The 25,920-nt window shown below is 35.9% G+C and overlaps 1 protein-coding gene across 3 annotated transcripts in view; it reads right to left on the reverse strand.

Moving 5' to 3' along the window:
• Nucleotides 1–1,143: 1,143 nt before the first annotated feature.
• Nucleotides 1,144–25,920, reverse strand: part of Gpbp1 (GC-rich promoter binding protein 1) — a 58,998-nt gene continuing 34,221 nt past the window's right edge. For 2 of the 3 annotated variants that reach the window (XM_060385712.1, XM_021633610.2), the window contains exons 6-13: nt 22,982–23,048; nt 21,963–22,022; nt 13,856–14,040; nt 12,668–12,808; nt 11,256–11,423; nt 9,460–9,644; nt 7,545–7,647; nt 1,144–1,635 (exon numbers count right to left, since the gene is read on the reverse strand). In XM_060385712.1, coding sequence (XP_060241695.1) covers nt 1,477–1,635; nt 7,545–7,647; nt 9,460–9,644; nt 11,256–11,423; nt 12,668–12,808; nt 13,856–14,040; nt 21,963–22,022; nt 22,982–23,048 — 1,068 coding nt within the window. In that variant the 3' untranslated portion in view covers nt 1,144–1,476. The remainder of the gene's footprint in view (nt 1,636–7,544; nt 7,648–9,459; nt 9,645–11,255; nt 11,424–12,667; nt 12,809–13,855; nt 14,041–21,962; nt 22,023–22,981; nt 23,049–25,920) is intronic. The other variant, XM_021633612.2, reaches the window with a different exon arrangement.

Here is a 25,920-nt window from a genome sequence, read left to right on the forward strand (position 1 = left end):
AAGAAAAAAATAGAACCTAATTTCTGGTGAATGCTAGCACTGATGTGGAAATAGATTTAAAAAAAAAAAAAAATTGCAGCCTTCTTAAAAAAAAAAAAAAAAGAAAGAAAGAAAGAAACAATACATTCTTAGAAAAAGACCAGTCTGGCATAAAACTTTAAACACTTCTGGTCTAAGACTACTCTCTTTATAGTAAGAATATCCTGGTGCTAGACTCCCAGCACCACCATCAGGCAGCTAACAACTGCCTATATGTAACTCCAGCTTCAAGGGATCCAACACCCCTCTGTGTTCCTCATATGTAGACAACATACAAACATATACATAAATAAATAATAATTAAAGTATTTTTTAAGAAACTATAGTTATATAAATGGAATTGGGATAGAGGAATAAAAGCAACTAAGTAGACAAAGCTTGAAAATTGGTAACAATACTCTAACACAACATCAAAACAAATAATTCTAAATTTTATATGCAAACAAAAACAGTCAACATTCATTCAATAGCTTTGTGAATTTGGTCAAAAAAAACCTTACACTTTCCTTTTTCTAAACTCAAAGGAATTGCATTTTTAACAAAGTATAAATTTAAGAATGTATAAATCGTCTTGTACTTAAGAGAACGATACCTTGAACACTACAAAGAACAACAATATTCTGAAAATCCAGTTTATTTTCCATGTTGTGGACAGATCCAGTCAGTGTGATCAAGTTTTCTGCATGTGTAATAATTTATCAAAATAAGTTTTCCCACAACGCTTCCACTCAGCTCTGAAAATCCTACTCTGACAAGACAGCAAACAGCTCTTGACAGGCACCTCCTAAAGCTTGGAAGAGCGCCTGGCAAGGAGGTCTCCTCTTGCATTCCCTGCGCTATGAGGGCTAAAGAGCGATTTGTGTTTAAAGGTGACAGTACAAGAGTTGAGCTCGAGAAGTTACTGTGTTTAGTGCATTTTGCTCCAGTTTTAGCCAACATGCTACATTTTCCTTTTTGCTGTTTGGTTTGGTTTTAGGGGCAAGAAGGGTGAAGAGGTGCACAAAGTAGAGTTGAAGATTTCCACTGTTTGAAAAAGATATGACTCTGCAAGCAAAACTGTAAGCTGCCTTTTACCTCAAGACCTGAACATTTTAAGACAGAAGCTTTGCAAAACATTACACAATTTTTTATTATTAAATGAGAAAATCTCATTTGTTACATCGTCACATTGCTAGTCAGAGAAATGCTGCAGTGATGAAGAAAGTCAATGTTGGATCAACCAAAGTCCTCATTTCTACAACATTCATTTACAAAGAAATAATGTTCAACACAGCCCAACACAACATTCTTGGTTTTCTTCATATTGAAGTCCCCCAAAAAATCATCTTCTAATGGGGTAGGTTCACTACATAAATTATAGTTCTTCATTTTTACAATTCACCCCAAACTGCATGAGAGATGTATCACACTAAAATCTCTAAAGCTGTTAGGAAATCTTCACACATCGTCATCGTCTGATGTGTCGCTGCTGCTTGTCTCTGTGTCATCATTCTCAATGGTGGGTTTGAAAGTGCTGTTTTTCCAGGGTCCAAACTTGAAGTCACAGATCAGGCCATTTTTCAAAATACCATTTTTTCTCAGACCATTCTTCTGTAACTAAAATGTCAAAAAGAAGTAAATTAAATTTGCCCCAAGAGTTAATACTATAATAGTAAGTATAATCATGATTACAATAAAGTTTTCATTGTATCTTACCCTGAAAATTGCAGATACAATTACATAAGACCCACAAAATAAGCTATTTCAATAGTCACAGGTTAATTGATCAACTTACTGTAACAAAATATTCTCTAATAGAATTAATCTATTCTTAGTTGGCATGGTGGCCTACATCTGTTAATCCCAGCACTTGACAGGCTAGAAGATCTTAAATTCAAGGTGAACCCTAATATACATAAAATTCCAGGCCAGTCTGGCTACACAGCAAGACCTGGTTACAAAAGGAAACAAAATGGAAAATAAAATCTATTCTTTGAGGGAAAAAAAAAATTACCACCTACAGAACTACAAAAACAGAGTACAAAGAGACCCTGTAAGTTGTAGGTTAGATAGGACTCAAAACTGTTACATTGGGTCTTAAACCTTTCCAAACTTTTGCTGTCTTACATAAAAACTGTAATAAATATACTTTCAGGTGCCACTAAGGCATATAATCATTAACCATTAAGTTGATCTCTTTATTAACATGACCTATTAACAACAAGGCCAGCAGGTGGTTTTATTCAGCTTTGTAGAATAAGTAAAATGAAGTTAACAGTCTTATTGCTTAACCAAGCAAATTAAGACATAAGAAAAAAGTCTTAATACCCAAAATTAGAAAAACTAAAGATGATGATGATAAAAAAGTCAAAGATATCACCTCTCAAAAAAGAGAAAGTAAAGTAAAATAAAACTAATGACAATATACACCACTGACTCAGTCCTTTTGAAATCCTGTCATCTATCTCTAAATGCAAGTTCTCAGAGATCAAATTCAGCTAAATAAGCTAATACGTGGCACTGTCTATAGTCTCTAGGTTTTATAGGTGAGGGAGGTTCTTTATGAGAATCTATTCAAGCCCAAAAGCTCTAAATACTGTGACACACACCATGCGCATATGCATAGTGGTTTGAGCCTTACGTTTCCCTTTGCATTTAACTGTTTTTTGTTTTGTTTTGTTTTGTTTTGTTTTGTTTTGTTTTGTTTTGTTTCATAGCATATCTTCTTCTCTGGAAACTGTTTCTTCTCTAGTCAATGCTCTAGTCTACTCTTACATCACACTATTTATGAGCCAACATCATCTCATCATGCCACACTCTTAAAAGTTTTGTGAAAAACTCTAGCCAGGCAGTGGTGGAGCTCGCCTTTAATCCCAGCACTAAACTGTTAGCTAGAAAAAGTAGTACAACTCTGGACATTTAAGCATGTCTGATCACTCAGTACTTGTTTGCTAGAGTTAAGAGTTTAAACAATCCAGAATCATTAAGTTCCAACTCTATTACCAAGTACTAAAAAAAATAAAAAAGAAAGAAACCTTAATGATTTTTTGGGGTACCTAAATATCAAATGTTTTATGGTAGTTAATATAAATATAAGCATGTCTTTATCATTAGTTCAGAAAATATGGACATTATGTATGTCACTAGTTTCCAATTCATAGTGTGCACAAATAATACCTTTGTGGCAGTTAGGTATTTTATTATCAATAAGGTTTAGCTAGCTCCTTAGTTATCACATGGTTTTAAAGCTTGCAAGAGCTGATTTGGTTCACTTTCCACCAAAGGGTCCTGCGGATCAAACACAAGTTATCGCACTTGGTGGCAACTGCGTATATCTATCTGTTAAGCGGTTTGTCTCGTTGGCCCCTGCCCAGATCATTAATTAGGGCAGTCTTCAATAAAGGTTACTGGATAAACAGTACTTATGACTGTTAATTTTTGCTGACTTAACTAAACTAAACACTGACATTCTTCTGGACTGTTTCCAGAGAGGCTTAACTAAAAAGTAACTTAATATCCACATGAGGCTGGACCTTTATTGTACAGAAAATTTATTGTACAGAAAAATCTAAACACTCAGATCTAAAACTTGAAATATACAGATTAAAAAAAAACTTTATAATTTTGACAAGGACTAAAAACAACAAGCAACTAAATTTTTACAAGCAACTAAAAACAAAACAAAGCTGGATGTGGTGATGCACCCCTTTAATTGCAGCACTAGGAAGGAAAAACAGGTGTATCTCTGTGAATTAGAGGCCAGCCTGGTCGACAGAGTAAGTCCAGGACAGCCAAAGCCACACAGAAAGACCCTGTCTCCAAAAAAACAAACAAACAAAAAACCTAACACCAGAGTATATATTAAAAAAAATGTTTTCAGGGACTGAGCTACAATCACAAGCTTGGGTAGAAAGATGGCAGCATGCCAAAGGCCCTGGGCTTGATCCTGTCACCATCAATCCTTCCCGTAAACAAGGTAAAAGGCGGGAAAAACATTTGCAAATCAAGTATGTGACAGGAGTTAACATTTATGACATATAAAAACTCTTACAACTCAATGGCATAATTTGATTTAAAAAAAATTGGCACTGTGGCTAGAGAAAAGGCTCAAAGGTTAAACATACTGGCTGCCCTTCAAGAGCACAAGGGCTCTATTTATCCGCGTGGTGGGTCTCAAACATAAGCAACTATAGTTTTAATGGATTCAATACTTTCTGCTGGCCTCTGCAGCCACCATGCATACACACACAGTGCAAAGACATACCTGCAAACAAAACAGCCAGTTATATTGAACAAAATTAAATCACACACACACACACACACACACACACACACACACGGACAATAATGGAAGGGAGAGGGTGATGTTTCAGTACTATGACACTTGCATAGTAACATGGGTTAGCCCTAGATATGATCTCCAGCGTTGGGTGGAAGAATGGGCCCCCCACAAAAAAAAAAAAAAAGATTTTGAACAGAAATTTACACCCCAGAGAAGTAACACAAATGGCTAATAGGCCTAAAAATGATCAAACTTTACCAACTGTGATAGATTGAATGAGAGTACCCAAAGACTCATATATTAGCAGGTCTCCTGTTGGGAGATTGCTCTGAAGCTCTATTTTGATGCTAATTATTGGCTCTCAAGATCTGGTTACACCTATCTTTATTTTGTAAACCTAAAACATTTTACCTGATTGGATGATTAAAGGACTATACCTGGGCAGGGCAGAATGGGGTAGGTGTGGCTAAGGTTCCCGGGCTTTGAGTACAGGGGAATCACAGGAAACAGATGAGAGGAGGAAGGAGAACGCCATGATGGGTTGGTGTAAAGAAGGAATTACATGGGCCTAGAGGAAGGACTCCAATACTGGCATGGAAAGGCCCAAATGAAGAATGCAAGTATTTATAGGATTATGGATGTTAGGATGATGGTTAAGGATGATGGCATTGGATGAAGGCTGGGAGGCAGATGGTGAGGTTATTGAGGCAGCATAGGTAAAATATCTGACTCACCCAAGGATTATAAGGCAATTATAAAATCTAACAGGTGTCTATGTCTTATTATTTTGGACAAAGGATTAGATAATACCACCATGGTAATCTTAGAGCTAATAATAAACATTCTATAACTCAACACTTTTTTAATTTGCTACAGCAGTAGCCAGTTGTTGAAATGTTTGGGAGAATCAAGAAGTACAGCATTGTCGGAGTACAGTATGTCACTTGAAGCAGGCTTTGAGATTTCAAAAGCCCATGCCATTCCTAGTTTCTTTATCCACCCACCCTCCATCCTTCTCTTCCCCTCCCTCCCTCTCCTATTTTAGGATAAAGATGTAAGCTCTGAGTTACTGCTCCTGTGCAACCAGACCTGCCATGTTCCCCACCATGCTCTCACCATGGACTCTAAGGCCCTGAAACTGTTAAGTCCTAAATAAACTTTCCCTTCCATGAGTACCCTTGGTCATAGTGCCTTATCACAGCAACAGAAAACTAAGACAAAGACTGTTTGTTTATTAAAACCACTGTGTAAAGATTCATAGAAAACAAGTTATCAACAATGATTTAGAGAAACTAGAACTCCTGTACACTGTTAGCAGGAAATGTAAAGTGATATATTCCATGGGAAAACAGCATGAGGGTCTCTCTAAAACCTCCTTTAAAATTATACCTTATAAAGACTTATTTTTGTTTAATGTGTGTATGTGAGTAATTGCCTATACATTCCTGCACTATGACATGCCTAGTACCCAGAGGCCAGAAGAGGCAATGGGATCCCATTACTGGAGTTACAGGCCATTGTCAGATGCCCAATATCCGTACTGGGAACTGAACGTGGGTCCTCTGCAAGAGGCTCTTATCACTGAACCAACTCTGCAGCCCCTACTTATATTTACCATAAAGTGTATGAGGAAATACATATATGTGATAAAGGACAACACACAGGCTTAGTTCTCTAGATCTCTAGAACCCTGTGGGTCCTGAGGTACAACTCAAGTTGTCAGGCTTTGTGGTAAGGCCCTTTACCCACCAAGTCATCTTGCAACCCCTAAAACTTGGCTTTTTTTCAAACATTTACTCAATGTGTGTGTGTGTGTGTGTGTGTGTGTGTGTCGGTCTGTGTCATATGTGTATACAACACATACGTATACTTACAGTCAGTTCTTTCCTTCAATCATGTGGATTTTTTTTAATACTTATTTATTCTTGTGTAGTGTTTTGCTTGCATGTATATCTGCGTGAGGATGGCAGGTCCCCCAGAACTGGAGTTACAGGGAGCTGTGAGCTGCCATGTGGATGCTGGAAATTGAAGCCAAGTCCTCTGTAAGAGTAGCCAATATTCTTAACTGTTAATCTTTTCACCTACCCACCCCCAACCATGTGGATTTTAAGGATAAAAGGCAGGTGTTGTCAGGTTTGCTGGCAAGTGCCTTGACCTGCTGAGCTATTCTAAACCCGACTTTTTTTCAACAGCAAATCTACTGTAGATATCACCCAAACTGAAAATCAAGAGCTTCTACACTGGGCTGGAGAGATGCCTCGGAGGTTAAGAGCACTGGCTGCACTTCCAGAGGTCCTGAGTTCAATTCCCAGCAACCACATGGTGGCTCACACCATCTATAATGAGATCTAGCGCCCTCTTCTGGTGTATGGGAGTGCACAGACCACTGTATACCCAATAAATAAAAATTTTAAATTTTAAAATTTCTACACTTATTTCATAGCAGCATTATTTGAAGTAACCATAGGTAAAGCCCAAGTGTCTATTAATAGATAAATGAATAAACAATATATGGACCATGCAAATAATTCTATACTACTAAGGCTCATCCTAGGACTTGCTACATATACAATGGCAGAAAAAATAAGACCATCACAGAAACACATAGTATATGATAACTTATATGAGGCATAGAAAACCATCAAATTCATACGAAAGCAGAATAGTAGAAGTATAATGAGAATACTAAAGTTCACATTCAAGTTCTTATGGCTACTTCGTGGAAGACTCCATTCAAAATATTTAGGCAGAGTTTCTAACGGTCATAATACTAACCATAATATTTCTGCATAGAAAATAGTTATATATAACCGGAACTATTTTTTAATCTACAATGGATTTAGAAAAATAATTTTTGATGGTCTATCCAATATTTCCTAATAATGCTCTTTCAGAAAGGAAAGTATAGAGATCTAAAACAAGATGGTTTCAATTTTTAAATATTCTTTTTCTAAAGAATCAAAGGCAAAAGTTAATTAAAACTTGGCACCCACGTCAAATCAATAACAAAATTAAAGGTTTGGGAAACAAAAATTGGTGAGCATTTTGTCCACCTAGACACTGAACACACAATAAGTCACTGCAGATTGGTCTCAATGGGAATTCTAGCCTATGGTGTGATAGCTAGTAAATTTCTAACAAAACTTAAACTGTCCCCCCACCACAATGTTTACCTATCATCTGGTTGTTCTACTTACAGAAAGGCTATCTTAGGACTGAATCTAAAAGGCTCGGGTTTCCTTACCTGTTCACTAATAACTTGGAATTCTCTCATTTCATCCTCAGTTAAGGGAGCACATGTTTCATCATTTTCACTGTCTTCCTGCCAGCCCATCTCCTTTAATAATCTGAAAAGGAGAAAAGCACACTTAATTTAGAGCTTTACCTGAGTAGTGTAATTATTCCCTTTATACTCTGTACAAGAAGATATGATCCACAACCTAGCATACGTTCCCCAATGTACAAAATGACTTCTGGGTTGATTTTCTTAGAAATGAGTAATTGATCAAGTAAACCATATTTGGTAGAAAGTAAGAATGAACTGCCTAATGTCTAGGGTCAAGGTTCTCTATGCTGGAAACTTGAGTAGGGAGAGTCAAAAATAAACAGTGACAAATCCTTGTATTAAAAGTAGTAACGATGTCACTTTTGCCTTTTCTTCAATACCACCACATTCCAACACATGAAATGCTCATTAGATTTTCTACTTGAGAAGAAAAACCTATAAAAGCCTGCCCTATTTTGCACTTTATAATTAACTCTTCTATAGATGTCTTGAGCGTATTTCATTCATCATCTTCAGTACACAATTGTCTAAAAACAAGACAGTATGCTCAACAATAACAGGAAAATGATTGTTCAAAGTTCTCAACCTGCAGCTAAATAATGAAAAACTACCCACAACAGTTTTACCCCTTTCCAATTTCTTTAGAAGAAAATTCACGCACTTTAGGAAGAGCTAAGAAACCAGTAACAGAGAACTAAACATTTTGACTTGCTGGACAAGCTTCATGTAACACATGAAGCAATAACTTTAAAAGTTTCTGCTTCTTTTAAGGACTTCTAGTAAACTTTTCACTATAAGGTTATATATGGACTTCAGAACTGCAAAGAAAGTGAAAATTGAAGCTGTGAGAAAGAAACATCACATTTTCATAAAAAAAAAAAAAATTAAACCTGAAATCTAAAAGCTTTATTTAACTTTGTAAGTTTAGAGGAAAGAATGTTTTGTGGGCTTCAGGTGTAGGACTCAGTGGTTGGAAGCTTACCTAGCAAACATGAGGTCCTAGGTTCAAGCTCTTAACTCCCAATCCCATCACACACAAAAGGAGGTTAAGAAAGACCACAGTTTATTTGCCCGCAGTCATAAACAGCAATTAATTAATGCTTCCTCGATTTAAATGCTAACTACACAATTTACTGACTTTAAAACAATCAACATGTGTCTTGCCTCCTCTGTGAGACTGAAATAAGGTCAATGAAAAACATACAGATGCATAGCATTAAAAATAACTGTCTATGTACGTATTTATTCATTTCTGTATGTATACATATATTCATAAAAATGTTTTCATTAATCTGAATGAGTATTTTTCATTTTTCAAAACAGGAATAGATTCTGAGCTTAAAGCCAGCATAAAAGAGCAGAGATACAATCCCACTTACATACAGTCCATTAAGTCAAACAGAAAACAACAATGATTACCTAAATCAGAGTGAAATGATTAAACTACAATGGAAATACAACTATGAATGCAATGAATAAAATAAAAATCATCTGTTCATTTAAAAACAAGTGAAACTTACTTTTAACAAACTTGTTGAAAGCAAATAAATTAGAGCTAGGTGTGGTGGAACATTCCTTCAATACTAGCACTCACAAAAAGTGCCAGGCATCTCTAAGAGTTCAAGGCCAGCCTGGCCTACAGAGTGAATTCCAGGCAGCCAAAGCTATATGGTAAGACCCAGTCTCAAAAAAGACAATACAAAAAAGTTAATAAATTAGGAGTTGAGAGAGTATAGCTGAAGTCCATGTAAAGAACACGAGAGCCTAAACCCAGTACCCAGCTTCACAAAAAATAAGCCCATCAATCACTAAACTTGGTAATAAAATCTTAAACAGAGATATTGCCAGAAAAAAAGGAAAGAGAATTACTAACCTGTGTTCTGCCTCAAGTGAACTGGAAAGAACATCAGTTTGTGGAAAGGTTGAAGATCGAATGATCTGCTGAGAAATCACTGAGGCATTGCCATTCTCTTGTGGAATTTCATTTTCGTCAAAGTTTCTGTTTATATCCCTTTCTTGGTGAGTACTATTGCTGTTATGCAAATTAAATGAGTCATCCTAATTTTTAGGGAGTTTAAAAAAAAAATGAAGAGTGAGTTCTAAAGAACAGTTACTACAGAACCTGTCTAGATTCTCAGGAAAAACACATAACCTAAATTATTTATTAGCATTAAATTTCAAACACATTCCTACAAAAATATACAAGGCCAAAAAGATATAGATAAAGGCAAGAGAAAAAGTATAATTGTGCAGCCCAGGTACTTGCTGTATATAGTCCCTGCTCTGACTCAGTCTTATGTCAATTTTTCTGCCTCAGTGCCGACAAACAGGATTTTAAGTGTATATATGGGTCCATGCATAGTGTGCATAAAGAATGAAAAATACAGGGGGAAAAAAAAAGTTTATTTGAAAAAAAAAGCTAGCCTGGTGGTGGTAGCACAGTCCTTTAATCCCAGCACTCAGGAGGCAGAGGCATGTGGATCTAAAGTTTGAGACCAGCCTGGTCTAGCAGGCTCCTGGACTACCTAAAAGAGAGAAAGAAAAAAGAAGGGAGGGAAGGAGGGGGAGAGGAAGGGAAGAAGGGAGGGAAGGGGACAAGGAAGAAAAAAAAAAGGGAGAGGGAAGGAGGGAGGGAGGGAGGGAGAGAGAGAGAAAGCAAGCAAGAAAGCTAACTTTCTTTATAAGGAGTTGGCTTCTAAACTGCAATTTCAAAATAGGTTTATTGAGGGCTTATTTTCAACTACAACAGTGTGGGTGTAAGGGCACCCCCAGGGACAGGAGCCAGACAATTCTATAAAGTGGTTGCTACCAATTGGTCTGAAGGGAAAGAAAAAAATACAGGGAGATGATTAATAGAAAGGAAGTAGCCTGCAGAGAATGCACATAGAACCAAGGAACTACAAGCTCTGATCTTATTCTTTCTTTTCTATTTCCTGCTGGGGCTCCTCAAAGCTGAACCTGGGATCCACAAAGCTGAACCTAACTAAAAAGCAGAGTTCATTTCTAATCTTGCAAAGGAATTCAATGATTAATTAGAACCAAAAAGTCATCAAGTACATTTGACACAATGTACAAATCTGACCTGATCTTTTAACATTATTGTTACACCCATCACAAATTCTATTGCCCAAACCAGATATGATGGTACATGTCTGCCCAGCTTTTCAGAGGTGGCACACAACCTTAGACCCAGTGCTTGGGAGGCAAAAAGCAGGTGGACCTCTTAGTTCAAGTACACCTGGGTCTACAGATGAAGTCTCGGGAAAGGCTGGGCTACACAAAGAAACCCTGTCTCAAAAACACAAACCAAGCTGGGTATGGTGGCACCATGTCTGTAATCACAGCACTTGAGAGGCAGACAGGAGGATCTCTGTGAGTTTGAAGCCAGCCTGGTCTAGGGAGACTGGGACAACCACAGCTACACAGAGATACCGTCTCAAAAAAAAAAAAAGTTCAAGGTTATCCTCAACTGTATGGAGAGATAAAGATCAACCTGGATTATATAAGAGCCTAAAACATTCACCCAGAGAAGATAGAAACTTGTTGCCATGGGCTTGGCAGGAAGAAAACCAAAGATAAAAGTTTTAATTAGAGTTTGTCAAGGATCTAAATATTTACCGCATATAAAAATGTTAAAGTCAAATCATGAATCACTGCAATTTCAATTACCTTCTCTGAGCCAGCATGACTTTCATCCTCATGTTCCTCTTCTACTCTGTCCCTTTTCAATGCTTTCAAAAATTCACTCTTTTTATCACTGCGCATTCGTGTCAGTTTAGTTAAACGAGGCTGCTGATTAAGTTTGTCAACAGGCGAAGAAGAATTTGAACGATTACACTAATGGGAAATTCAGAAATACTAGTAAACATATAATCAGGTAATCAATGAGTTCACAATCATCACAACTTCTTGTTCATTTACTTATAAGGTAAAATTGATATTAACGTATAGTCATTAAATGTTTTAGCTTAAAAACTTTCTTATTCTAGAGGTAATGAAGGTCAGATGACTCTGAGAATTTGAAACATAAAATCAGGGTTTTATTGTTTAAATGTTGATATAAATAAATATATTACATGTAAATATAATCGCTTATGCAAATAGACTATTATTAGATTAGATTTCCCCAGATTCCTGTAAAAGACAAGAGAAAAGGGGAAAATGATATTGATTGAAGCCCTTTTCATTCTGTTAATTCTTGATGTTTTAGCAGAATACAAACATAATCTGAATATTAGAATTGCACAACAGAAACTTTTTAATCCAAACAAATAAATAAGGCTTAATTGCTAGCATTAAAGGTGTGCATTATAATAAAGAACAATAAACTAGGTAGAAATACTAGTCGTACTTTAACTCAAAAAATTCTGCACATGAGAACATAAATTATATTTGGTTTTGATATTCCAATATGGGACCTAAAACAATCTAGTCTAACAAAAGAGTAAGAGTCTTTGATCCTAGATTAGTCAAGATCAAATGAAACTGAAATTATTTTAATACTTTTATTAATAATTCTTTCTAATGAATAGCTATATGTGGGAATTCCACAATTTTCTCTGTTGTCTAGAATGCTTAGGAATTTAAGGTTTTTAAGTATTTCTATTCCTCAAAATACATCAATGCAAATGAGTTATCTGAGCTAAATTCACTGAAAAAAGTTAAAGCATCTCATCTTTAATGAATTTATGTATCTAATAAATTGGTTAACTAGGGCTGGAGAGATGGCTCAGTGGTTAAGAGTACTGTCTGCTGTTCCAGAGGTCCTGAGTTCAAATTCCAACAAACACATGGCAGCTCCCAACCATCTATACTATGATCAATGACCTCTTCTGGCCTGCTGGTGTACATGCAGACAGAGCACTCATATATGTAAAATAATCTTTTAAATATAATAAAATATATTCGTTTTTATCAGGATTTAGCAACTGGGCATTTGAGCACAACCTATGTCAGGAAGCTAAAGATTAAGAATGGTCATTTATGAACATGAATGAGCTTCAGACAAACCTGGGCACAGCAATAACCTGTCTTTTGCTTTTAAGCACACTATATTCCTCAAGACATGTTCAGCAGCATACCTCTTTCACTGAATTTGTTGACGGACTAATATTCTTGGCTGTTGACTTAAAAGTATTAAAGTTGCCAACACCATATGTAGATTCATGAGGAAAAGAAGTCCCAACTTTATTTTCTTTAGTTTGGCTTTTCCATTGTGTAGGCTAAAGAAAAATAGAAGAATCAATAGTTACCAAAAACAAATTTAAATAAACAGAAAAAAACTAAAAATTAACACATAGAGCATAAACGTTATTTTTATACTATCTTCACCATCTCTCCATGGTTCTTTGGCCCTTAAGCCTTTTACTGCTGTTATTTCTTTATAAAGACAGTATCTATGTGGCACACAAGCAAGCCTAGAACTCACTAACCTCCTGTATCAGGTCCCTCAGAGTTGGAATTACAACACATGGTTTCTCTGTTTTTTCTACAACCCAAGTGGCTCACAATCACCTGTAATACCTTTAGCCTCTGCAGGCACCTTCACATAGCCACAGACATGCCCATACATATGATTTAAAAAACTAAAGGTAACCCATGTGTGCTAGCACATGCTTTTAAGCCCAGCATTCTGGAGGCAGAGACAATTTGAGTCTAGCCTAATCTACAGAGGGTAGGGCAGTCAACGCTACATTGAAACCTGTCTCAAAACCACAAACAATAATGATAAAGAAGACTGGCAAGATGGCCCAGTAGATAAAAGCACCTGCCTCTGATTCTGAGTCCAATCCCTGGGGCCTACAAATAGAAGACTCCTAAAAGATGTCCTTTGACATCCACCTGTGCATTTTAACACATGTAAAGACAAACAACTACATACAAAATAACTAATGTGCTATTTAAACTAATACAATAATTTTTTTCAATCTAAATCACCATTATTGTCAAAACTTTATAGTTAAAGATTTCTTTTTTCTGTCTTACAATAAGACTCATTAGCATTTCAAAAACTTAAAACTGTACCAACCAAATATACCCTAACATCCAGTAGAGCAGACATTATGAAAGTTTAATTTTCTACTCCTAAAATAAAATAGAGGAACTAAAAAAAAAAAAAAAAAAAAACAATTATATAAAAATGTTTTACAACAGATGACGACTAGTATAAAAAACAGCAACTGGTCTAAGTGAATCGGCACACTAATTGTAGTGTGCCAATTCACACATGGGACATCTATAATAAATCCGGTTTAAATACAAGGACTTACTTTTGTGGGTGGAACAGCAGGTTTGGGGACTAAGCCTTTATAAACACTCGGACCAGTTCCATTCTTAACTGGCTGTGATTGGAGGTTTCCTGCTACTGGGAATCCAGATAGCTGTAAGTCTTTTGTATTACCTTTCTTAATGACCAGCATTCTTGGAGTTCTAGACTTAGGATTCGGGGGATATTCTGCATAAATAAAGCACAAAAATGTGTTATATACAATTTCAAATTTCAAGGTAAAATCATCCCACCAAAACCTTAATTGCATTTAAAAAAAAAATAGTATCAGCTGGTTTGAGGTTGAAATAATTCATCTAAGTGAGGGAGCCAAATTCCATCTTAAGAAATAAAGCTAACACATAATCTCATTAAATTTAAGAATTGGGCAATAATTACTAATGCAGATGACTGCAGGTGTGAAGATATAACTGGAAAACCAGAAATTTTATACATTTCCACTTACTTAAAAAAAACCCTGTGTATCTGATGTTAATGAGCCAAGCCTTATGATATAATGGCTCTAGTCCCCTACACTAGTCTTTAAGATCAACGCTTCCTAGTCTTTCTCATCCTCTCATTGTACTTATAGTCATTCAAAATTTACAGTCCATCTAATTATAAAATAAAGACAACATATGAGGTCAGGCCAACCAACTCAATCTGTTTTCTAAAGCCAGTACTGAAAATAGCTGCTAGATTAAAATGTTTTTCAACACTACTGTACTTGGTAAAAATATGAAATGTTTTTCCTGGAATTTAATCAGTTTGTACGTATAGTCAAATAGACATTACACATACGTATCATTATCACAATGAAGTAATTCTCCATCACTCATAAAAATTTTTTGAAAGTATCAATTTCACAGTTAGAAAATTTACAATAGTTAACTTATACCAAAATCCCTGAAAAAAAAATCCAAATTTAAATTAACTCAAAATATTAATGACATACTTTTACGGACTGATAAGCTGGGTAGACACTTGTGGTGATACCCTGTCCCCAAAATACCAATTTCTTATCATAAACTGTAAGGGCTCCTAGGGAAACCTGGAAGGATTCAGTTCATCTACAACCTTGAACTCTCTGAAAGACACAACTGGTGTGCCATCTACTGCCATGCTCAAAAAAATGAGGACTTAGAACAAAATGAAAAAAGGGATACCTTAGCAAAAATTAAATATATGTTGGATTATTAGGGAAAATATCCCGTTATATTTTAGTACCTAAAAGACCTACTAGCTTTAATAAGATTTATTTATTTATTATTTATACAGTATTCTGCCTGTGTATGTAGGCCAGAAGAGGGCACCAGTTCTCATTATAGATGGTTGTGAGCCACCATGTGGTTGCTGGGAATTGAACTCAGGACCATCATAGGGAAGAACAGCCAGTGCTCTTAACCTCTGAGCCATCTCTCCAGCCCCCCTACTAGCTTTAAAAAAGCTAACTTCAAGCACAGAAGAAGAAAAGTATGTCATTAAAGCATCTTAACCTCTGAGCCATCTCTCCAGCCCCCCTACTAGCTTTAAAAAAGCTAACTTCAAGCACAGAAGAACAAAGAAAAGTATGTCATTAAAGCATAGTTTTACTAAATATACTATTATGAATGAAGGAAACCAAAAGTAGAAAATGAAGATCTCAATGAACAGAATAAAGACCACTACAATAAAGACCACACTCTACTGTCTTAACAGTTTTTAGCTAAAAGATAACAGCATAACTGACTAATAATAATGAAATCTACGAAAAACGCAGGCTCCTAGCTGGATACTGAGGCTAAAGCAGGAAGATCATGAGTTTGAGGCTTGCTTGTGCTTTAAACTAAGACACTGCTTGATTCCTCCTTTTGGTTCTTGCAGCCATCATAACATCTATAGTCCCAGCACTAAGGAGATATGAGATTGCCTATACAAAGGAATACCCAACTGGTTTCAGTTAAAACAGTAAGATCTCATCTCACAACAGAGGGAGGAAAAACCCTGGTAATCCCAAGGTTAGAAGACTGAGTGCTCTAAAGGGGAGGGTGAAGTTGAAATTAAGTAAGACCATTATCTTAGCCTAGGCAGAATGTTAAATAACACCAAGGCATCTGAGGCGTAACTGACATTTACAAAATTCAGAAAGAAATTACTTTAAAGGTGTCATCTCAAGCGTCAGGCTTTGAAACAGAACATTTCAATCAGTAAACCACAATTAAACATGACTGATGACCTCTGGTACAATATGGCTAAGCAACTAAGTTTATCTTCCTTTCTTCATAGATTCTTACACATTAACTTTCTATAATGGGAGAGGAAACCAAATAAACTGTGTCAAAGTTGAGTTGTCAGCAAAGAAGTGATCAATATACATTGCTAGACAGAGACTTAGTTTAGAATGTGCACAGAGAAATACAGCAGCTGAGAAGGATCTAATAATCTGCCCCTATAGTCCCTCAGAAGCAAAGAAACGAAATGAAAATGTCAGGATATGGTAGAAGGAAAACGGATTTTTTCCAGGTAAAAGTATGTGATTCACAACCTTATTCTCTATGTTTAAACAGCAAGAAAATGGTTTGACACAGATTGAAGACACATAAGAAGAAACACAATTTTTACACACACGCACGCACGCACACACACAATCAGTGATTTAAAAACACCAACAAGATGGTTGGGGTGGTGCATGCCTGCAACTTTGAGAAGTTAAGGGAGAGTAATGAGGTTCACGTTGGCCTGAACTGCATGCTGGAAGCCTACCTCAAAAAAGAAGACTGTAGGGTAAGAAGAGTAGGAGGCAGAAAAGACAGCGAATAGATAGACAAATTTGTTTTGTTTTGTTTTGCCTGAGTCTTAAATTGATTCTGACTACAATTTCACCTTTCCTAAGCTTGGATTCCTTGAAGCAAACATTCTATTTTTCAATATGGTCCTCAGTACAAAGAATGATGAAATGTCCTAAAAGCAAGAAAGATTAAGCCTTACAAAATTACTCACAGAAAAGCAGCAAAAGTAACAGATGACAAAAGTACTGGAAGAAAGATAATAGATTAATACATTATGCTTTAAGCATTTATATTCAAGTATGATGCAGAATGAAATAAGGTTTTGTTCTGACTATGAAACTCTAACCCTAACTACCAAGCAGTTCTAAACCTTATTTTACAATTTTATAGAAGTTTTGTCTCATAACTACTATAATTTCTTAGTATTTAAATAACATAGGGCCAGGCACTATGGAGCTCGCCTATAATCCCAGCATTCTGGGAAGCAGAGGCAGGAGGATCTCTGAGGCCAGCCTGGTCTACAAAGTGAGTCCAGAACAGCCTTGGCTACATAGAGAAAGCCTGTCTCAAAAAAACAGCAGCATTAACAACAACAAAAAAAAAAATCATATATATAAAATGTAAATGACACACAGAATACACAGAAAAGGCATATGCTATCGTCATCTCAGTAGCAACTCAAAAAGGTATGCTTTTCCTAAAACTTAAAGTTAACATAAAAGTAAAGAGAAAGTCTAGGCCGTGGTGGCTCATGCCTTTAATGGCAACACTTGGGAGGCCAAGGCAAGCTAATCTCTGTGATTTCGAGGTCAGCCTGGTCTACAGAGTGAGTTCCAGGACGGCCAGGACTGTTATACAGAAAAACCCTGCCTTGAGGGAAGGGAGGAATAAAGACAAAAATTATAAAAGAAATACATAAAGACCCATTTATATCCTGTAAAGCTATTCTGAATAAGTGTAAAAAAGTTAAGAAAATTTTGAGGCCAGTAAGATGGCTCAGCAGCTAAGGACACTTGTCCTAACGCCTGATAAATCAAGAGTTTAATTCCCAAGGACCCACATATTGAAAAGAGAAAAATAAAAATCACTTTCACAAGCTGTCCTCTAACCTCTACACATACACACTGCCATCTGTACACATACAACACAAAATAATAAAAAAATAACATTTTTAAGGGAGTTTTCTTAAGGACTGGGAAGATGGCTCAGTAGGTCAGGGGGCTCCCTGTTCAATCATAAGGACCAATGTTGAAACTCCTAACACCTACATGAAAGCTGGTGTGGCCCCATGCAGGCCTGTAATCCCAACACTGGGGGGAGCAGAGGCAAGAGGACCACTGGGTCTTAATGGCTGCCAATTATGCTCCAGGTTCAGTGAGATAACCCACTTAGAATAACGTAGAGAATGACAAAGGAGGACACCTAACATTCTCCGCTGGCCTCTATGGCCAAATTTGGGCCTAACCAAGGCTATATATGGTGTCCAACAATTCAGACGGAGAGGGGTGCTCTTACTGGAATAACTAAATGATCTGCAAATAATGGGAAAAATGACTGTGTACATACATTCACTTCATACTGCTTTAATATCTGTCTCTTTAGATTATTTCCCAATTCTTACAATCTTTTTAAGTATTAAGCTTTTAGATTCAAATTACTATCTCAGAGATCTCTGTCAACTGTTAAACTAATGAACTTCTATTCAAGAACTCTGAAGGTAAAAGTGTTTGAAATTTTCATATTATTTCCTTCTATCCTGTAAAGAACTCATCTTACAGTAAGAGACTTTTTATTGCTGCCTTGTCACATATGCATTCCTTATACCTACAAGAATTCATTTTTAATTTTTTAAATACAAAGTCACTGGCAGGAAAAACCTAGCTAAATTTTTCAAACATTTTAGAATGTGTACAATTGATACAAGTAAGAAAAAGAATGCAGGTGGCTGAGACAGGAAAACTGAGCAATTGAAACAATCTGGCTACAGACCTTGAACACATCAATTCACTGATTCAATCTACTTTACTATCTTTCACCATATTCTTCATAGAGCTAACCACTGCATAAAATCTGATTCTATCACTGCATTTATTACTCCCTTTCTGGTTTAATATCTACAAGTTTTATTGACTCTATAATTCCTTTCACTTATAGGATTGTAAACAAAACAACTACTGACATTGACTAAACACCTGTGTCGTGATAAAGGTTTCTGAGTAAGAGACAAAGCAGTAATTCTGTTTATTGTACTCATCTTTGTCTTTCAGGTAAGAGAATTCACTCAAAAATAAAGAGACTAGTTATCTGTCCCATATCTAAATAACCAGTAAAAGATTTGAAGCTAGGGGCCTAGATCTTAACAGTGATTAGTGGTCTTAACAACTGTATTGCTAAAGAAAATGGAAATCAAGTTTTCAGTTATATTCAAAATGCTTAGTGTCTCCAACTAAAATTATCTGAATGGTCCAAATAACAAAACTTGCAATGTATTTCCAAATTGAGCCAAGACTAGAACTGAACCGAGGCTACTTTAGATTGCTGTCTTGCAGACAGGTTAATTTAAATGGAGAAAGGTGTACAACCAAATAGTAACAAAGTAGCATTTGGATTATGTTTTCAAAAATAACTTCAAAACTTAAGACAATAATGACCATACATCAGATTCAAAAGAATCAACATCAACCAATTAAATCAAACTCCTATTGTGAAAACATACTTTAACAGAGAATAACAATCTGCTAAAGATTATTTCTAAAGCAAAAACAGAAATTGAATTTTGCTGGGTTTGAATGTTCTTAGTTAACAAATCTGTTTTGATTTACAGTAGTTTTAATCGGGTAAGTTACACTGTTTAATTCACATTAGTATCAACAGACATGGTGCTTTTCCTTTAATGAGGTCTCCTGCTTTTTTGTTTTTTCAGGCCTGTGAGTGTCACATGCCTGTAACTCCAGAGCTTGGCAAATCTAGGCAGGAAGATCAGCAGAATTCAAGTTCTCAAGACCCTGCCTCAAGGTGGGTAGGGAGGAAGGAGAAGGGGTACATGGGGCTGCAATTGAAATGTCTTTCTTTTCTAAATCCTTTTCTCTGGTGCCTCCTGGGCACTAGGATTACAAGTGTAATTACAAGTGCCACCACATCCAACTAAGTAAGTTATGTTCCTGGCAGAAGACTTATTTTCCTCAAGTTGTCTACTCATACTTCCATTTATTTCTCTTACTTGTTCGTTAAATTGTTACATTCCCTTTTTCTTACAATGCTAAAATGTTCACTGTTTTTACACAAGTCAGAGAGTCAAGGAAAGTATGTCAATAAAACAAAATGATCCATCACCATAATACTGTTAATCAATTTTCTCAAAAAAACTTTCCTAGTTATACTTCATTTAATGCATTTAATTTATCAATCTTTATGGTTCAGGCTAGCTATGTTACAGTTCTCTAGATAACAAAAATCTTTTTGAGGGGGTATGGGTGGGAGACTGGTCACTAATATGCTTTTGTTTAGAAGGCTAAACAAAAAGATTTGAATAATGTGACTTATACTAAATAAAGTACAAAAATACAAGTACTGTATCAGCTATGAGCAAAAATGAGGTCATCATCTATGTTATCAAATATAAATGCTGACCAGACGACTTTATTAATTAAAAACTGTTCTTGCATGAGTACATATCTTAAGCACTAACTGTTAAGAATAATCCTGGTGGGCTGGAAAGGTGGCTTCCTGGTTAAAAGTAATGGCTGCTCTTCCAAAGAATCTGGGTTCAATTCCCAGCACCCACATGGCAGATCTCCTCATGTCTATAACTCCTCATCCAGACATACACAAAGTCAAAACACCAATGCACATGAAATAAATATTAAAAATAAAGAATCCTGGTGGTATCCTATTAGCATACACACACACACACACACAGCAGTCATTAAGACTTCTGAAAATTTCCAAATTCATACATAAACATTTATCTTTCTTTTTTCCTTGTTCCCCAAACTTCAGATAACAAAGTAATACAATGATTTTAAAATTCTGTAACACACTATCCAGCATCTTGAACTGCTGTCTTAATGTTGTGTTATTAAGAACACAAATTACTTTTGTCCCAAATAGCTGTGATTCAGGTTAAGACAAAAACACTAAGGAAGTCCTTAGTATATAAGCTTGGATGAAGGTGTTTCCAATAAAGGCAGCTAAATCCTAAGTAAAAATAAACATAGGCAATAACTTTATTTTAAATGGATTAATTTCCCTCATCATTTTTTAAAATTATTTGTTTATTATGTATACAATATCTGCATGTATGCTTTTTACATCGGGCGCCAGATCTTATTATAGATGGTTGTGAACCACCATATGGTTGCTGGAAATTGAACTCAGGACCTCTGGAACAGCAGACAGTGCTCTCAACCTATGAGCCATCTCTCCAGCCACCCCTCGTCATTTTTTAAATTGGAGTATTACGTCAAGAACAGGTCCAGTTGTCCACAAAGTCATAATTTGGGAAACAAGTTCTTTTCTTTTTATACATACTATATTTTTGTTAGTAAATTTTTGCTTACCTGGAAGTATTACTAGAAAAATTCTAATGAAGTCCTTGCTAAAATCCTTCCATCTTCCTCAGGAACATAACTATTCTAAATGTTGTAATGAAGAAAAGCATACTTGGGAACCCAGGGGGTAAAATGAGAAAGGAATAGTGAAGTGTGATAACAATGAAGAATTTCATTGTAGTACTGTGGGAAGCATTAACAATTAAGCATTCCACAATTAAGCTTTTGTTTTATTTTTAATGCAGGCACATATCTTAGTTTACCTAACAAGTAAAAGAGTTTATCTCTCATTTAAATATCTTTTCAAGCCAGGTTGGTAGCACACACCTGTAATCCCAGCACTCTGGGAGTCAGAGGCAGGAAGATCTCTGTGAGTTCAAGACCAGCCTGGTCTACAAACTCTAACCCTGAGTCCAGGACAGCCAAGGCTACACAGAGAAACCCTGTCTCGTCTCGGGGGGAAAAATTCATCTTTTCAACTAGTATTCAAAAACCTTTATCAACTCTGAAACAGCAGAACCAAATCTTATTAATAGAAATACACTTCAGTCTAGTTTTCAAAACTGTCTTTGTCTTTAAATCATTTCTAAGATAAGTCAAGCAAGGACAGTACCACAATAGTAATAGTTTATATGACAAATGCTGACATTCCTGATTTTTTAAATTTACTTGCATTCCACTAAAATCCAAACTATCCCTAGTTTCTTAGAGACTATTTAACACTTTTCCAGGTGATTCTATATTCTTATGCAATCAGCTGTTCCCAGAAAAACTGAATAATAAGGAAACATACCTAAGAGAGGAGCTTGGGAGATTTTTTTGGTTGGGTATGTGTGTGTCTGGGCGTGTAGGCCTGGGGAGAGTGGTAGAAATACTAATTTGCAATACAGAAAAACAATGCCATTCATATGGTTCTAACAAAAATGTCTGACCACCCCCTCCCCCACCCTCAAAAGCCATTAAATAAAGAGGGAGATCAAAAGAAAACAAAATAATTCCCCAGTTTCACCCCATTAATACAATCAAAATCAGGGAAGTGGCAAAGTTTAAAATAATGCCATTATCATTAGGACTAGCATGCTATCATAAGCCACAATCCTTTTATTCAGTAGGTTGTTGGTATTCAATTAAAAATTACAAATGAACATGTGTACAAGTTTTAATATGGATAGCAACTTTTAATTTAGTATCAAATTCAAGTCTATTTTTCAGAAATCTTATGAAATTTTCATTATTTTAAACTTCACTTAAATCTTTTAGAAGCTTTCTAATTTTTACTATGAGTGCAGTTTCTTCTTTAAGATATTATCAAATTAAACTCAACAATTTTAAAGGGAGTTATTTACCAGAAATTCTCATTAAGCTTTAAGAGCCGCCCAAATCAAATAACTTCAAATATAGACTAGTCAAAGGAAAATCTATACAGTTAGTTTAACAGTCTATACACAACCAATTTCACATTACAATATGACTAGAAGTACTTATTTTCCCAGTTAGCCAAATTCCAAGAAACTAAAAATTCAACTATCTAGTGAGTTGTTTGAGATTGCTAGGCTGATCTCAAAACTACATTAATCTGGAATCATTCTGAAAAAGATCAAAATTTAATGTCACTAGCATGTGTCAATTAAGTATTTCAAATCAAGTTTATATCCCAAATTCCTTCCTTTTAAAGGTATTACTTCAATAGCTTAGCACTTCAAATGCAATTATTAACAAGATTCACTGTACCCTATTTTGTGCTCTTTAAAAAAGAAAACCTACAAACACAATATATTCTGTCCCTCAAAAAATAGATAAAACATTACTTACCCCATACACCCGCAGCTAAAGATTTATTCTGATTTGGTTCTCTCTCATATTCAGGATTTAAAGATGGCTGAAAGAAAATTAAATTTTAAAATGTAACAAAAGGCATGTGACTGTTTCACATATCAAAGGTCCTTTGAAACAATGACTTGGTTACACATCTTATAACTAAGGAACACGAATTAGTTAGGACAGCTAATAACTACTTAGCTATCAGAATTAATTCTCCATAAACTAACTAAAAACCAATTCTCCATGAACTGCTTTAAATTTTCTCTGCTAACCACTGCTGGTTGGAGACAAGGAGATTCATTCTCTTCCTCTGCCTGAGGAATAAAGTGGAGAACAGACAGGGTGGGAATGTAGCATGATGGTAGAGTGCTGGTCTAATACATGCCAAGCCCTGAGTTAAATACTCAAAACTACCCAAAGACAAAAACCCAGAGCCAAGGTGCCTACTGGCCCCTACAGTAGCTGCTACTTAGGAAGGTCAGGGAACAATGACTTTAGTCAAGTTGTTCAAGGCAAACTGACCAAGACAGCAGCAGTAAATGGAAAACCCCAGTCAAAAGTATAATGCTTTCTGAAGTATGACCAAAGAGATGAAAATTACACTATTCACCACTTTTATCAGGTTTTGTATCAGTGTACTGCTTCTGTTAACACACTCATTCTGAGTACTTGGGAGGATAAGGCCAGAGAATTCAGAGTGCCATCCTGAGAACATAAGGAGATTAAGGACAGCCTGGGCTTAAGGAGAGTCTGTCTCAAACAAACAAAAAAAAAAAACTAATTAAGATTGCATGCTAGTCGACTTTTTCTGTAACTTGCATAAGATAAACCCTGTCTCAATAAAGAAACAGAAGCAAACACGCACATTCCCAAAGCAAAATATGAAATTTCAAAGGATGCAAAGCATTATTCAAGAGATAAGAGCACTAATGGGTATTCTAAAGCTAATCTTGATAAATGTTTGCACTGTAGAATCCTACACTGTACAACCCTAAGACTCACAGTATTACTAAACCAGTATTACCTGACAACACAGCCTGCTTTCCTTAAGAAAGATATTTAATACTTAAGATGAATGAACGAATCCAAGTACAAATATTTCAATTATGCACAGAAACAAATTATTATTAGCATGGAAGTAACATAACTATAAAGCTTCATAAGAATGTGTTATGCAGGTGGGCATGATGGAGCTCGCCTATAGTCCCAGCACTCTAGGAAGCAGAGGCAGGTGGATCTCTGTGAGTTCTGGGCCAGCCTAGACTACAAAATGAGTCCAGGACAGCCAAGGCTATACAGAGAAACCCTGTCTCGAAAAACCAAAAACAAACAAAAATCAATGTGTATAATAGAAAAATTACTTCAGAGAAAACTAAATAGAATTAAGTTTATTTGTTGGCTATATATCCTTTTAACTATACTACAGCATTAAACATACTATTGTAAACTATAAACTTTTTATACATTTTTATATATTAACTATAAACTATGTCTATATTGCAGGTCTAAAGCTACAATGACTGAAAGCCACTATTATTAGGACTGAAGGTAAAGGAACAATAAAGTAGCAGCAATTAGGGCAGGGTTTTTTGTTTGTTTGTTGGAGGGGGAGAAGGGGAAACTGACAGTCTCACAGCCCTGAATGGCCTGAAACTTACTCTATAGGGCCAGACAGGCCTCAAACTCACAAAGATCAGCCTGCCACTGCAATCATGCCTGGCAGTCATTAGTTTTTATTAAGAGCTTACTATGTGTGTTTTCAGAACTGACCATTTAGTCTTGGATAAACAAATGGTACAATTAACACTGTACAGACTCAACAGGGTGTATTTATATATTTAGAAACTTTCTCTCCTCTCTGCTCCCCCTTCTCTTACTCCCTGACCCCCCGACACACACACCTCTTCCTCATTCTTTCATGGAAGCTCAACCAAAGGCCAGAACAGCTAAAGCTACACAGAGAAACCCTGTCCCAAAAAAAAAAATTAAAATAAAAATAAAAATCAACCACAAAAAAAAAAGTGTGTATCAATTTTAAATTATCAGGAATGAACCAGAGCCAAGTACAGAGGTACACATCTACAAACCCAGCACTTGGGAAGTGAAGGTTGAAAGATCGTTTCAAGGCTATTCTCAGCTACATAATAAGTTTTGGGGCCAGCCTAGGCTACACAAGACCCCTAATGCCAAACAAAACAAAACAAAACAGAAAAAAAAATAATAACAATAAATAAAAAACCCAAGTCACTTTTCTGTGACTTAAGAAGCACAGAGTTAAAAAAAAAAAAAGCACAGAGTTCAAAGACACATGCTGGGATTAAAGAAAAAGTGAAAAATATGCTTTCATTACCTCAGGAGGATCAATCACATGAGCCTCTAAGTTCCATACCAGCCTATACTGGGCAGTATATTAAACTCTCGTTTCTCAATCAATCAGCAAAACTACTTTTCAAGACATTGTATGTATTTATTTAAGTATATATGTAAACATACACACATTTTCACACATACACACACACACACGAATGAGAAATTATGTGCTCTTTTGAGTAAGACAGTCACAAGGCTACTAACTCTAAGGAAGAGTATTCAATTTTCTATAAAGAATAAAACCAACATAAATACACCAAAAGATTCTGAGAGAGGTGGGAAGAGAGGGAGAACAGAACTGGCTTACAGCAGAGCTGGTTTAAAAAACAAACAAACAAACAAACAAACAAAAAAAAAAAAAAAGTTCAAGTGGCCAGTGAGATAACTCAGGTGATAAAGAACCTGCCATCCAACCCACCAACCTGAGTTCAATCACCTGGACACACATTATAGAAGGAGAACCAGTTCCCAAAAGTTATCCTCTAGAGGCTGTATGAGATTAACAGCATGAGCCTTTAATCTCAGCACTCGGAAGGCAAAGGTGGAATCTGAGCTCAAGG

This window comes from Meriones unguiculatus, chromosome 6 (assembly GCF_030254825.1).
Source record: "Meriones unguiculatus strain TT.TT164.6M chromosome 6, Bangor_MerUng_6.1, whole genome shotgun sequence".
In the NCBI taxonomy this organism is placed as follows: Eukaryota; Metazoa; Chordata; class Mammalia; order Rodentia; family Muridae; genus Meriones; species Meriones unguiculatus.